The 15,636-nt window shown below is 46.9% G+C and overlaps 1 protein-coding gene across 2 annotated transcripts in view; it reads left to right on the top strand.

Moving 5' to 3' along the window:
• NADK (NAD kinase) overlaps nt 1-15,636 on the top strand; it is a 48,110-nt gene that overhangs the window by 23,033 nt on the left and 9,441 nt on the right. Inside the window, exons 1-5 of one of the 2 annotated variants that reach the window (XM_048519228.1) lie at nt 6,504-7,178; nt 10,860-10,989; nt 13,059-13,167; nt 13,991-14,076; nt 15,331-15,433. In XM_048519228.1, the coding sequence (XP_048375185.1) occupies nt 7,120-7,178; nt 10,860-10,989; nt 13,059-13,167; nt 13,991-14,076; nt 15,331-15,433 (487 nt within the window). In that variant the 5' untranslated portion in view covers nt 6,504-7,119. Of the gene's footprint in view, nt 1-6,503; nt 7,179-10,859; nt 10,990-13,058; nt 13,168-13,990; nt 14,077-15,330; nt 15,434-15,636 lie in introns of those variants that run through there. The other variant, XM_048519227.1, reaches the window with a different exon arrangement.

Consider the following 15,636-nt stretch of genomic DNA (forward strand, 5'->3'; position numbering starts at 1 on the left):
CCAGATGACATCCCAGCCCCACAGATTACTCTGATACCTGATCTTCTGGGAAGTCCTCTGAAATAATCTGTATTGAAGTGAACTAGAGCAATGCCAGATCACTATTGTGTTTTTGTCTTGTTTTGTTTGTATTGGCATGGCTTACCCAGAGGATCTTGGAGGACTGTGTCCTTATCATAGAATAGAATCATAGAGTTGGAAGAGACCCCAAGGGCCGTCAAGTCCAACCCCTGCAATGCAGGAACACACAATCAAAGCACTTTTACCATTTTGGCCGCCCTCCTCTGGACCCATTCCAGCTTGTTGATACCTTATGAATTATTTCAGTTCATCTCCTGTGCCCTCCTTTTCTGATGCCCGTGCTTAGCTTCTGTTCCCATCGGGAGCAATGGACTGCAAAAGGAAGAATTCCTCTGCCCAAAGACAGCCTGACGTTTCCGCCACATTCAGTGGCCATCCCTCTGCTGGTTCTCTAACTATAAAACAGACAACAGAATCAGTATAACACAAAAGTCAATTTTCAACCACCCAAAGACACCTATTTCCTAAATAGTTTGGTAGGACACACCTTGAACTCAAGGGCAAGTGGTTCCTTCCCAGGACAGCAAATAAAGGCCGCATTTGGGTTGTTTCCCCAGAGTACTTTGCAAGGATCCGCAGAGGTTCTGCTCATCACCAGGGCATAAACGCAGCCATGACCTGTTCATGAAGATGCAGCGTGCTTCCTTTTAAGAGACGGCTAGCTGCCTTCCCATTGGTTCAGAGCCCTGCAATATCCCAAGTCTTCCCTTTTGAGTGTCCAACTATGGCCGTGTTCTGAAATGTTTGAATTGTGTTTTAATTGTTTCGTAAAATTTCCTGATTGCTCAGAAATGTCAGGTTTGTTTTGCAGCTTCCTTATTGCTTTCTAAACACTATGGATATGTCAAGGGTGGACGGCCATTCCAATATAGCATGATTGCCTTAAATGGGCAAGCCAGTTGCAAGCTCTTGGGTGCTGTGGGGTTCTGAACCAATGGAGGGTGACTAACTTTTAAAAGGTTGGAGGGTGTGGCCTTTGGTGATCAGAGGAAGCGTGGCTGATAACCTAGCCCAAAGAGTTCTGGTTGGAGTTCTAACCCAGTGCATTCCCATCATTGGACAGTCACACACAGCTACCTTTGGACATCATGGGGTTTGTATCCAGTGGCAGCCAGCTGTCTCTCAAAAGGTGACGGGGTGTGGTCACATGAGTAGGTGCTTGCTGGCTATTTATAGTTTCTATCAGAGCCAGCTGAGTTGGTTTGGAAAGTGTTGAGGACATGTTACTCCAGCTGTGGCCTTCTCTTGCTGTCCAAGACAGGTAAGGCTGTGGTTTTTGGTCTTCGGTACAGGCTGTTTGATACATTTGATGTTGGGGATATCCTACGTACGCCATCTGCTCTACAGTTTCAGTTGGGTAGAAGAAGAAGCAGAAGAAGAATTTGGGTTTATACCCCACCTTTCTATCCTGGAAGGAGACTCAAGGTGGCTTATAAGCTCCTTTCCCCTCCTCTCCCCACAACAGACATCTTGGGGCCGAGAGAGTTCTGAGAGAACTGTGACTAGCTCAAGGTCACCCAGCAGGAATGTAGGAGTGCGGAAATGCATCTGGTTCACCAGATAAGCCTCCTCTCAGGTGGAGGAGAGGAGAATCCTCTCCACCTTGATTCTTCCTCTGAGGTGAAAGAGAGGGGAATCAAACCTGGTTCTCCAGATCCACCTGCTCTTAACCACTATACCATGCTGGCTCTCAAAATGTGGTGGTCTGCAGTAGAAAAGCAAAATTTGAATGCAGGAGCACCTTAAAGATCAACAAAGGACCAAAAAGGCATTTTGGGTGTTTGCACACATTTGGTCTCTTTAGGTCAAGCAGATGTTACCTTTGAGCCAGATTTTCAATTGCACACATCCTTTCAGAACTTACCATGCTGCAGATCAGATAAGCCCCGTTGTTTCCAGGAATTGGGAAATCACGATCTTTTCCCTGCCTACGCAGGGAAAGTGGGGCATGTCAGTGTATATTTTGCTCTGCTCGGCTTTTCCACTCTGACACGCCTTCCCCTGCCATGCAGGAGAAGTTCCCCCAGCATTTCCCAGGGATCGGTGGGGCCTCCTTTTTTCAATTTTAATGATTTGGTGCCCCTGCAATAGATCACTGAAATAGCACCTTTTTAAAAAGAGAGAGGCAATGAACAGTTTCCTGAATTGGAAACAGGAGTCAGGGTAAATGACAGTTTGGCTTGGAAGAAGCAGGGGGAACCTCCTCCCATGTAAACAAGGAAATGCAGGGAGACCCCACTGTGAAGGAGAGAACTGCGTGACAGAGGGTGAGTGCACAAAGAGCAAATTTATACCCCAGAAATCTTGGTCTCTAAGGTGCTTTGGGAGTCAAATCTATATTTCCTTGTACTTCTGGCTAGAAGTCCTTGATCGCATTTTAAGAATGTGACAAATAAACCGTAATGGCTGCCCATGCCAAGAAACCCCTTCTAGCTGTGGCTAGAATTGGCTACCCTTTTTTCCCTCATTTGTTTTGGCAGCGGGTGGCTTTGCCCAGTCTAGGGAAATGAATTGCTGCTGAATGAAACAAGGAACTGGTGCTTTCAGTTTGAGGCTCCACAGAGGCTGTGATGGATAGACTGATGTACAGTCACATTGGTGGCTCCAGTTCCTTTTATGTTCCTGGGTTGTCAAGGAGGTAGGGGTAAGCCCAATAGTCATGCTGCCACCATTTTAAATGGAGCTTTGAAGAAGTTGGGTATGTTTAGTTTGGTGAAGAGAAGGTTAAAGAGGTGACATGATAGCCATGTTTAGATATTTGAAGGGACGTCATGTTGATGAGGGAGCAAGCTTGTTTTCTGCTGCTCCAGAGACTAGGACCAGGAATAATGGGCTCAAGGTGAAGGAAAAGAGATTCACCTAAACATCAGTAAGGGCTGTTCGACAGTAGAATGCACTACCTCGGAGTGTGGTGAAATTTCCTTCTTTGGAGGTTTTTAAAGAGAGGCTCGATGGCCATCTGTCAAGACTGCTTTGATTATGTGTTCCTGCATTGCTGGGGGTTGGACTTGATGGCCCTTGAACATAAGAACATAAGAACGAGCCTGCTGGGTCAGACTAGAGTCCATCTAGTCCAGCACTCTGCTACTCGCAGTGGCCCACCAGGTGCCTTCGGGAGCTCACGTCCAGGATGTGAAAGCAATGGCCTGCTGCTGCTGCTGCTGCTCCTGAGCACCTGGTCTGCTAAGGCATTTGCAATCTGAGATCAGGGAGGATCAAGATTGGATCAAGAGATCCCTTGGGGTCTCTTTCAACTCTATGATTCTAAATCTTGGTTGTCATCAAGTGCGGCAGCGTGTTACCGCATAGCAAGCTTCATACCAAAAATAATTCGTCAAAATTGTATGTCTGAGTTGTTGGTAAGGATATTCAGTCTTGCTTTTCATTGGTCTTGGCTTACAACCTGGTGTTAACCTTTAAGGCCCTTCCACAGCTGACTTGGGACCCTCATACCTTCGGGACCGTCTCACCCCATATGTCCCTGGTAGGCCTCTGTGTTCTGCTGAGGCCAACTTGCTGATGATCCCTGGCCCCTCTGTGTGATGCGACTAGCAGCCTCTACCAGACCCAGGAGGCTTTTGTGGCTCCTGGCCCCTGCCTGGATGGAACACACACTTCCATCAGCCGGTGCAGGCCCTGCTGGGGATCTTAGTGAATTTCCACAGGAGCCTGTAAGGACCAGAATTGTTCCACCGGGCTTTTGGGGGAGGCCAGCCGCATGAATTGGATGTCCCTGTGTTGCGTGCATGTGTACCATCATTGGCACTACCGGTGTGACATCTTTTTGTATTGTCTGTCCCCTCCCGGCCTTGGGACTGGGAGCCATCATTAGTATTATTAATATTGTTTACTGGGTTTTAGAATGCTGCTTATTCTGAGTTATGTATTTTAACTATTTATCACTTATTTATTGTGCACATTGTTTTAGTTGTGATTTTGTTGTACACCGCCCAGAGCCCTTCAGGGGTGGGCGGTTTATCAAATTTAAATAATAATAATAATAATAATAATAATAATAATAATAATAATAATAATAATAATAATATCATCATCATCATCATCATCATCATCCTAGGTCCTTGGGAAGGACTCAATATTCAGAGATGAATTCCAGATGCTTGTGCTGTGTTGTTATGTGTATAATAATCATAATCATAATAATCATAATAATAAACCTCCATAAGCCAAGAGAGCCAGCATGGCGTAATGGTTAAGAACAGTGGATTCTAATCTGGAGAACTGGGTTTAATTTTGACAGTGCTATACACAAGTGTACAGATGGAGAGGAGAAAATTTTAAAAATACATTGGGGGAGAGCGGTGAGAAAGAAAATAAGACCAACATAGCCGCCAAAACAATGTTAATTTGCCCAGCCAATCAGAAGCTTTGCTGGCAGGAGTCCAACCTGGCCCCGCCTACTTCCTAAAACATTCTGAAAGTTACAGAATATTCAGAAATGGCGAAGCTGACCACACTATTAAGAGACAGTAGTTTGAATAATTTTTTTAAGAACTGGAAGTCTTTCATGAAATATCTTTTGAAAACCTATTCAGATAGAGAACTGGGTTTGAAATCTGAAGAAAACAGTAGACTGTAACCACTTAAGAAATAACTACTGAGTTAATGCCTTAATTATATATGCATGAACCTGGAGATAACTTTTAATCAAAGATGAGATAGCTGGAAGTCGAGATAAGACGGGTAATGGTTACAAGTTAAAATAATGTGCAGAAATCGCTCCCAGTTTTTCATTTAGGTGGCCAGGACCTGTGGGATAAGTTTGGGGAGGCACCACTTTCGTGTGGGCTGGAGGACCGGGAGCTCATATTTTGGGTTCAACTTGGACCTGTGCCCACCAGATGCCTTTGAAAACTAAACTTTAAATTTGTCTTGGAGCTGAGGCAGGGAAGGGGCTTGTAAGGATATGGATTAAGGGATTTGACTTCTGCTGCCTCAAATGTCTGGCTGAGAGGTTTTGTTAATGTTTGATTAACAAAGCACTCGCTGGACCGAGTGGGCTGTATTCTCAGCCTTCCTGGCCCAGTGGAATCTGCCACCACCCTCTTTTCTTTTCTTTGGCGTGGTTCAGCTTTCAAAAGGTGTGTGTGGGTGGAGGGGATGTAGAGAAGTGACTGGGCTGCTGCACTCTCTCTGAGCCTCTTTTTGCTGGTCCTTTCCCGTGTGGCGAAGGCAGTGCTTCTCAAACTTCCTCCAACCCTCCTTTTCCAAACCTTGTTTACCTTCTACTCCCCTCCCAGACATGTGCCAGCTCTCTGTTGTGTAGCTGACCGCAAAGTCAGTAGGCAGTAATACATTTGCAGCTGCGTGCAAAGATCTGTGGATTACCATGAGGGGATTTTAACATATTTTTTTTAAGCAGGGGTGTGCAGACACACCCTTCCTCCTCCGTTTCATCACCCCCTCTGTGTTGCCTGCCTCCAGTACTGCCAGTACGAGTTTGAATGAAATTAAGAGTAAAGCTGTCTCTTCCTGGAGAAGATTACAGGTGATCGGGTAGACCGAGTTGCCCTATCTGAACATCTGAGCTTCTGTGCGCCTTGTCAGGCCCGCTGACTCACTTGGAACAAACGGCAGGAACTGAGAAGCCTCCCATTTCCTGCTTGCCGAGATCTTGCTTATGGCGTCCTTCAAGCAGTCTCCCAACCCCCGAATAACAACAACAGAAGAGCACATCTGGATGAGACCATGAACATCCATCTTCCGCATCCTGTTTCCCAACCAGATGTAGGGATGCCAGCCCCTTCGGGGGGCGGGGGGGGGGGACCTGGGAATCCCCTGGAATTACAGCTCATCTTCACACTGTAGAGACCAGTTCCCTTTGAGCAGAGGTGTCCAACTCCGGTGCTTCAGATGTTCATGGATTACAATTCCCATCAGCCCCTGCCCATGCCAGCAGGGACTGGTGGGAATTGTAATCCATGAACATCTGAAGGGCCAGAGTTGGACACCCCTGCCTTTGAGGAAAAGGAAGCTTTGGATGGTGGGCTCTGTTTTCTTCCCCTCTTCAGCTTCCTCCCCTCCCCAGACTCCGCCTCCAGATCTCCAGGAGTATCCCAACCTGGATATGACAGTGCTGTCCCCGCCTCCCTCCCGCTGGCCAGGTGGGGATCTTGCAACCTAACCTGTGAGCTCAGACAGAGGGCCCCGCTCTGGCAACCTTTCAATCCCACGTTTTCTGCCTCTGGGTGTGGAAGTTCCATTTTTGCCCCGGCTGGCGTTCTGCAGCTTGGAAGCCCAGGGGTTAAGGGATGGTTGCAGCTTGATCAACTTTGGACTTACCTCATGTGTTTCATCACCCGGCTCCTCCAGCTGAGCGGCTGCCGCCACCGCTCCTCCCCCTTGGGTTGTACAATCTAATGACAGCGTGCCAGGCATTTGAGGAGACACTTGCGGCTTGCCCGTTGCTCAAAAAGACAGCCAGCCAGCCAGCCACCCAGGGTCCAGAGCAGCCAGCCGGAGGATGGGGAACTTCTGGACTGGGAAGGGAAGGAGGTTGCAGGTTTAAATTTCGTCGGGGAGCTGCAGCTTCTCTAAAAAAAACCGGCCGTGGTTTCGTTTTTAAACGCCTGTAGCTTTAAGAGTCTTTTTTTAATTAACAAGAAGATTTTAAGGAAGTCCCAGATTACTCTTGGAACACCAAGAGTACGTCTGGGGCTGATTTGAACGCTTGTATAAGCTGCTGTTATGCAAAACTGACCCAAGGGAGGAAAAAAAGGAATATTTAACAAATATGCTGCACGCACACTTTTTCCTAGGAGTTTCTGGATCGTTTTGTTAGAAACTTTTGACCTCTTTTTTTTTTTTTGCTTTGTTCGTTGAATGAGTGGATTTTTCCAGCGGAATGGCACAAGTCCCTTAATCAAGTCCCCTTAATCAAGACTGTTTGAAACAGCGACTGACTGATTCGGGGGCATGATGTTCCGTTTAAGGTAGCAGCCGCCTTGAAACGTGATTTCCCCCCCCCAAAAAAAACCTTTTCATGCCGTTCACTGTTTGTGAGCCGAAAAGAAGGGAGTCATGAAGATCACTCAGGATATTATGAGCAATCGCTCATTCGGTGGGGCAACTTGGAAGTGGTAAGTAGTCTGCGAGAAAAGAGGATTCACTCATGGGGCAACTTTTAAAAAGAAACTCACAGTGTGTTTTGAGTTTCTTAAAGAAACATCGCTGTGGTTGCACGCTCTCCAGTGCTTAAATCTGACAAGCTCGGGCTGCTGTTCTTCGAACTGTCTTTCCTGGCTCCATGTGTGAAGAAATGGTTTTCGCTTTTTAAACGTGCTTCACGGCAATGCCATAACTGCTTTGCTGGGCATGTTAATTTCTGAAGTTGGAATCTCCTTCTCCCTTGGCTGGTTTTCTTCCCCACCCGAGTGCTTAAAAAGTTAATCTCCAAAGGAATGTCTTCTTTTTTTTTAACTTTCTCTCTACTCCTCACATTTGAATTTTGGAAGGGTGTGTTTTTAAGGTGCTGGCATTTTTGGCAAAATCTGAAGCCCTTCCAATATGCTTGCACCTGTTGACTGCTCTGAGGATAGAGCTATTTAGCATTCTGTATGGATGTATACCTCGAACCTTGCAGGTATTTATATGGGAGACATCCAAGGAATACCAAGATCTGAGGCAGAGGCAGCCAACAGCAAACCACTTCCGAATGTCTCTTGCCTTGAAAACTCTACAGCACAGGTGTCAAACTCGCGGCCCTCCAGATGTTATGGACTACAGTTCCCATCATCCCCTGCCATCATCATGCTGACAGGGGATGATGGGAGCTGTAGTCCATAACATCTGGAGGGCCGCGAGTTTGACACCTAGGCTCTACAGGGTTACCCTAAGTCATCTGTTCCCCACAGTATAGAAAGGATGTTCCCCACAGTATAAAAACTAACATGTATGGAGAGAGAGAGAGAGAGAGAGAGAGAGAGAGAGAGAGAGAATTTGAGGAGAGGAAGAAGTCATTTATAGATAAGTGTTTAAAAAGAAAAATCAAGCCATCTATTCTCTGTGCTGTGCTAAGGTTTCAGGACAAGCCATTGAGTTTTATTTTCCGTATCTGCAAAATTTTTTGTATCCCTTGCTCTTCTGAGGGAGCCTGCATAAAAATGGCAAAATGTCTGGCCAAAATCCCCAGTCTGTGTATGTTTGGGGTGCGTGTGTGTGATAACATTGACCTACGTTACTCAGCTGTCATATGATCAGAATGGCATTCCCGAGGCCCACCTTATAAGATTCAAATTAGAAAGGGAGATATCTAGAGATTGGTCTGTCCTTCCATCCCCCCGCCCCTCCCTCGACTCAACTCATTCAGCAGAACTAAATTTCTCCCGTGTCTCAGCCCCAGATCTCTTTCCAGCATCAGAATCTCAGCCTCGCAAACTGTATGAGAAAGATGTGATCAAAGACACCCCCCCCTCAAAAAGTGTATGCCTTAACCACTGAGTAATTTCAAGGAGTCACTAAATATTAATGTTTAGTGAGAGCAATGCACTTGCAGAGCAAGCTGGTTTCCCAAACATAAGTCCTGGGAAAGAAACCTTGCAAAGTTTCAGATGTCCGCAACCCAGAGTTTGTTTTCTTCCCCTCTCTAATGACCTTGGCATTTTCCTCCTACCTTTCTGGGAGCAGGGATGATGGTGAGGTCTTCCAGAACTCAGTTGCTGGTTGGTGTGGAGGTTTAAGTTGTACCCTTCCCCGTTCCTAAATTGCACGAGCCAATTTCAGTCCGTGAAACAGAACCCAAAGTTGTGTCATCGTGAAAGGTAAAGAGAAAAGCAAAGAAGTGGCCGGTGAAACTTGGAAAGAACTCTTGTGCCAAATGCCCTTGTGAATTGAGTATCGTGCGGGAGGACAAAAACCATCTCAGCCATTGACTAGAGCCGCTAAATCCTGGTTGCAGTGAGAGAACCACCTGCTACCGTGTTTCCCCGAAAATAAGACAGGATCTTATATTAATTTTTGCTCCAAAAATGGAGCTGTAGTCCATAACATCTGGAGGGGCGCGAGTTTGACACCTGTGCACTATACCATGCTGGCTCTCTACGCTGGCTCTCTAGATAGAAGTAGACAAGACGATGGCAGAACCGACATGGAAGTATTGGGGGGGGGGGGCCCTTAAAGGGCAGGATGGGAGAAGGAGAAGAGGATTTGACCCCCCTTCATTTTAAGGCCTTTTTCACCCATCAGTTGCTTTGGGGAGGGAGCACGGAAGGTGGTTCTGCTCCTTCATCTCTACCATGTGTGTGTTCTGCACTTCAAATCCCCTCCCCAAAAAAAGAAAAAAGTAATTCCTGCCGGCATCCCACCTATTTTGGTCTTTGGAGTTTAGAAACTATCATGACGAGGTCAAAAATCTTGGGTTTCCCAGTTTAAAGATTTCCTGCTATTACTGAGTTTTCTCCCTCTTGCAACACACAGTCAAGAGAATAGTTGAGGCACCACCTAGACCTTGACCACATGTCCTAGTGTTTTTTTAAATTCCCACTTCATGTTGCTTGTGAATATGGGAAACTATGGTTGAGGATACAAATGGCCCAGATAATTCTAAACAAACAAGGCTGCAACCCCACCCACCCCCCTTTCATGTGAGTAATACGATAAATTTAGCTTGGTGCTTTTGGAACAGGTGGGTTGCCAACATAACGGAAGAGGAAATATAAAATAAGGCCTGGAACTTCCCACATTGCAACAAGACGAAGAAAGTTATAGACTTTATTGCATAATATTTGAAAGTTTCAGTGTATGCAGTAAGTCATATTTCTTAGGGCAAATAATTAACTTTCTGGGGTTAGCCTTCTGGCTTTTGAGCAGTGTCAGGTAGCTGAAGTTATTGCTGCAGGTGGACAACCACACTTTGAATGCTTCCTCCTGGACCAAACTCCTTGTGTATAGAAAATCAGCATGTCATGGGAAAAGAGGACAGATTGACTTTTCCCCCCCTAGTGAATAAATTCTCTATGTGCAGGGCAGGCATACAGTGAGCTACATGATAATGAACATAATACTAAGAATTTATACTGTGCTTTCATTCACAGCTATTTGGCATTATTTGAGGAGCTGAAACTAAATTGATGCAGTTCATGAGAACATTATTAATACTGCTGAATGTTTACACTGGCCCACGCACCTTTTTGAGAGGTGTTAGTGTTCATACTGGCACATGCATTTGCAGCAGTGAGCTTGCTGCAGAAGCACACCTGGTTCATTTGCGGCATATTTAAGATTTTCTCGGCAGGTCAGCTTGCTGGCAGGAGTGGAAGAGACACCTGTTTAGCGCACGGAAAAGAAGTCTGCTTCGCAAAGTGCTGATTGGTTTGTCTTTGAGTCAGTCACATCGCTACCTTCTCCCCTGCTTGTGGGAGCAGATTTCAAAGTGTAAAGGGAGGACTAGACTTTTAAAAAGTATAATGATGAGACAGTGTCAGGGAGGGTACAGGTTTGATCAGGATAACTTGATCACTTCAATTCCGTCCCTGGGTAAGAAAATTCAGATGACTTTGGAGTTTGCTCACAACGAGTCTGTGACTAGCCCAAGGTCACCCAGCTGGCATGTGTTGGAGTGTACAAGCTAATCTGGTTCCCCAGATAAGCCTCCACAGCTCAAGTGGCAGAGCGGGGAATCGCACCTGGTTCTCCAGATTAGAGCGCACCTGCTCTTAACAACTACGCCACGCAGGCTCTCAAAGCGACATACACGTACCTCCAATAATTACTCTTCTTTCTTTCCATGACTTAGTCCAGTCTTTTCTGATTGTTATTTGCAGGCACATACAAGACCCAGCAAGCCAGCGGTTGACATGGAACAAACCTCCCAAGAGCGTCCTCGTTATCAAAAAAATCCGCGATGCCAGCCTCCTGCAGCCCTTCAAAGATCTCTGCATATATCTCTCAGAGGTGGGTTAAGCTCCTTTGCCTTGACAAGCTAAAACCCCTTAGCTTTCTTTTGAAGTAATAACAACCAGGTTTGTGGCCTTATGAATGCAAAGCTGTCCTCAAATCTTGAAATCTCCGTCCCGTTCTGGTCCCGTTCTCCTTTGATGGCAACCAGGACAAGGTTTGGTGTTCTCTCTGTCTTTTCACCCGGACGAAATCTCTGTGAGATGGCGAAGGGGAAGACTGATGGGGATGATTAGAATTTCCCACTGTTGAAGCAAAATGAAAACCAACCTAATTAACAAGGGTGTTGTGGGTTTTCCGGGTTGCATGACCATATTCCAGTAGCATTTTCTCTTGACATTTCGCCTGCATCTGTGGCTGGCATCCTCTGAAGATGCCAGCCACAAATGCAGGCGAAACATTAGGAGAAAATACTACTGGAACACGACTATACAACCCGGAAAACCCGCAACCCCTAGTGATTCCGGCCGTGAAAGCCTTCGACAGTACATTAACCTAATTAACAGCTTGAAAATTGCGGAGGCGGCACATATCTATAGGCAGGTGTTTTTTTTTACTCTTCTAAGCCTTTCCATGCTGGCTATAGAGAGGAGGTGGAAGATGGATATTATATCTCCGCTCGTCTCCCTGTCCCAGTTTATTCTAGCTTCAAGGAGCTCAGTTAATTTGAATTGGAAAAATGCCAAGGGAAGAAAGGGTTAACAACACTCCCCCCTCCCCCCCCCCACACTTCCTTATTCTTTAAAGCAGCCATGTGCAGCTGCTAATTAGTTTTGTTTATTTATTTTTTAATCACTGCAGGAGATTCTGATCTGGGGTTTCATGTGCGCTGTCTCACTGAGTTCTCGGAAAACCCAGTTTATTGCTCCACATAGAACCACGCGGGGCTGGTTGAGCTGGTTTTACCTTTGCAGCTGGTCCTATGCTTCAGTGCCCTGGGAGAGCCAGGCAGATGGCCTGTTCTCCAGGAAGCTCTCTTTGTGGAACTCACTCTATTTTTTGATGCATGTATCTTGTCTTTTCTCCCCCACGGCATCATTCAGAAAATTCCCACCCAGACTGCCATCTAGGCCAGGGGTCTGCGACCTGCGGCTCTCCAGATGTGCATGGACTACAAATCCCATCAGCCCTTGCCAGCATGGCCAAATCCCATCAGCCCTTGCCAGCATGGCTGATGGGATTTGTAGTCCGTGAACATCTGGAAAGCCTCAGGTTGCAGACCCCAATCTAGGCACTCACCTGCTTCGTTTCAGAAAGCTTGCCCTACCAAACCATACCCAGAAGCCCCGTTTATTCCCCGTGGGGAGAGGCGATCTATTTTCTGGCACCCCTCCCTGTTTACGCCCTTTGGAGATGCCTTGTGAATGGACTGTTTGAGCAAGCACAAGATCTGTTGCCGCTTCCCCACGAGTCTTTAGAAATAACCCGCTCTATCCAAATGGCTGGGCACCTGGACATGGCGCTGCAGCCGCCCCGCCATTCCCAGAAGGACTTTCCAGTGGCCGGGGAGTGAATAAAGCAAAATAACCCCCACTCACACACCAGAAAGCCCTCCTTAGGACTCCCATGGACTTACACCACCAAAAAGCTGGCATAACTCCAGGAGCCAGAGTTTCCGACAGCAAAGCTATGGTGGACTAACGTTGACTCCGCCCTTGGCCATGCTTCTGGAACACCCGTGCAACACTGCCAGAGGCTTGGAGCAGTGACTTGACACGTGCAGCTGCATCTAGCCGTTTCTCCACCGGTGGATCCACCCTCCCTCTGGTTCAAGTGCCACAGAGAGGGCAAATCCACCAGTGTTTGATTTAATTTCAACCCAGTTTTGGGCCAGCCATGTCTGACCTTTTGGGGCAATAGATAACAACTCCCCACCAACCCACCTGTTGAGCAGTATCCATACCACGTCTTGATTAAAATTTGGGGAGGGGGTAGAAAGAGAAGGAAGGGCAGACCAAGTCCGGTTGTTCTGGGGAGGATGCATCAACGCTAGTTACGTTGCTGTGCCGTTTCTCATACGCTGAAGGATTTTTAACTAGTTCCTTCCCTGTTCGTCTCCTCCTTAGGTGAACAACATGATTGTTTACGTCGAGAAAAAAGTGCTGGAGGATCCGGCCATCACGAATGACGACAGTTTTGGACCAGTGAAGAAAAAGTTTTGCACTTTCAGAGAAGGTAGTGATCACCGTATTTGTCAGTAGAGCCTCGGGTCGGGACCCTAAGCCACGTGTGTTGGGATAGCACCTTCTTCCATAATTCTGGATATACAGGGACTGGTTGCTCAGTAGCGAGGGGACTGTGTTCTGTACATGCTTGCAAGCATCTGTCACAGCTAGTTGCTTAAGGGAAGTGCTTCCTTTCCTACAGCGCTAGAATTTGGGGACTCCCAGGGAAGTTGATGGGGAGTAGATTCAGGACAGGCCAAAAAAAAGGGGGGTTTCTCTACACCAGCAGTTCTCAACCTGTGGGTCGCGACCCCTTTGGGGGTCGAACAACCCTTTCACAGGGGTCGCCTAAGACTCTCTGCATCAGTGTTCTCCATTTGTAAAATGGATAAATGTTAGGGTTGGGGGTCATCACAACATGAGGAACTATATTAAAGGGTCACGGTATTAGGAAGGTTGAGAACCACTGCTCTACACTGTACGTGTTATTGGTGGAATCCCCCATCACAAGCTATAGCAGTGTGCATTAGCTTAGCTTCGAACCACATCTACATCTTCCATGCTATCACCATGGGGACTTCCAGTATTAAATTCTGTCTAGGAACTCAATTTAGAAGTGCCCCAGGGATCCAGTGCCAATTGGGACTGGGGGTGGGGTGGGGGGGGGTTCCCATTTATTCCACAAATGAGAGGAATGCCGTTGATTTTGCATGGCTTTCTGATAAGGTTAGACTGAAAGCTCACTCGTAGCTGAAAAGCGTCCCATTCTCCCGCCCGCAGTGCCGCATTTCTATCGGTGAGTGAAATAGTTTTTGTCAACATTCTTGTTCTAGATTACGATGATATCTCCAATCAGATAGATTTCATCATTTGCCTGGGAGGCGACGGGACCCTTCTGTACGCTTCTTCGCTCTTTCCGGTGAGAGCAGTCGCCCTTCCCTCTCCTGGGCTTGTTCCATTTGAGAAGAAGAGTTGGATTTATATCCCCCCCTTTCTCTCCTGTAAGGAGACTCAAAGGGGCTTACAAACTCCTTTCCCTTCCCTCCTCACAACAAACACCCTGCTGCGCCTTTCTATCTACTTGTGAACACCTCCCACTTTCTCTTCTGTTCTGTGCTTCGTATTGCTACAAAAAAGCCCCTGAAACGTACAAAAACATGATAAAATGACACCGTTATCGCCGCTTTGGCAGAGTCCGAACACCAGAGCAGGACAAAGACAATAGCTCATGCTCTGCTGTCCTCGGATACCCTCCCCTATAGCGGATCCGCCTGCCAAGTTTCAGCCTCCTGGGGAGCTTGCAGCAGATATCTGGAAACAATTTGTCTTGATAAAGTAGAACAGGATTAAAACAAGAACTTCTGGCAACCAATAAAAATCCAGGCAAAGGAAATCGTAGCCAGTAATCAGATCCAGATAGGGAAGTGAAAAACGTTTAATTAACACCTAGAAGGTAGCAGTGTAGGTGTCTGCATATGCTGGGGTAAGTGGGGTGGGGAGCTGTGTTGAGAGAAGGGTGTTACACAATTATGTTGCCACCATGAAGGAACACCCTGCTTCAAGTCGCCACCCACCTCCTCTCTGGAGGCAGGAACAATTACGTTCTATTATATGTGGAGTCAGCCTGTCAGGTTCTGGTAGCCGTTCTGTAGGCCTTCTGGCAAAAGGAGGGCTTTTGGCTGTTGAGAAGAAGTAGGAGTAGGAGTTTGGATTTATATCCCACCTTTCTCTTTTGAAAGGAGATTCAAGGTGGCTTACAAGCTCCTTTCCCTTCCTCTCCCCACAACAGACACCTTGGGAGGTAGGTGGGGCTGAGAGAGCTCCAAAGAACTGTGGCTAGCCAGCAGGAATGTAGGAGTGCAGAAACACATCTGGTTCACCAGATAAACCTCTGCCATTTGGGTGGGGGAGTGGGGAATCAAATCCAGTTCTCCAGATTAGAATCCACCTGCTCTTAACCACTGCACCGCGTTGGGTTTTTTGGGCTGGGTGGCTGTGGTCTAGTAATTTTTGTTCCTAACTTTTCACCTGCATTTTTTGGCTGATGCCTTCAGAGGCAAGTCACAGTGAAATGCGTTTCTTTCTGTGGCACTTTTTTTCTCTCCTTGCCACAAGCTACTTGTGTGGCATTTCTAGCATTTCTGACCTCTGTTTTCGTCTTCTTGCGGAACAGGGCAGCGTGCCTCCAGTTATGGCTTTCCACCTGGGGTCGCTTGGATTTCTTACCCCGTTCAATTTTGAGAACTTTCAATCTCAAGTCACTCAGGTTATAGAAGGTAAGAGCCTCGGTTGATCTCGCAGTGCCATCAGTTCATGTTGGCCCTTGATTTAAGGGGGCAGGGGTTGTTGCCAGGTGAATTCCACTCCTGATACTGTAATATCCTGAGCTGCAAAAGCAAAATTCAGCGTATCCACCTTGTCAGACCTGACAGAATCCTGCTGTCCTGGACAATCCAAGTCAGGGCAGGTTATTCTCAGG

The sequence above is a fragment of the Sphaerodactylus townsendi genome, linkage group LG16 (assembly GCF_021028975.2).
Source record: "Sphaerodactylus townsendi isolate TG3544 linkage group LG16, MPM_Stown_v2.3, whole genome shotgun sequence".
Taxonomy (NCBI): Eukaryota; Metazoa; Chordata; class Lepidosauria; order Squamata; family Sphaerodactylidae; genus Sphaerodactylus; species Sphaerodactylus townsendi.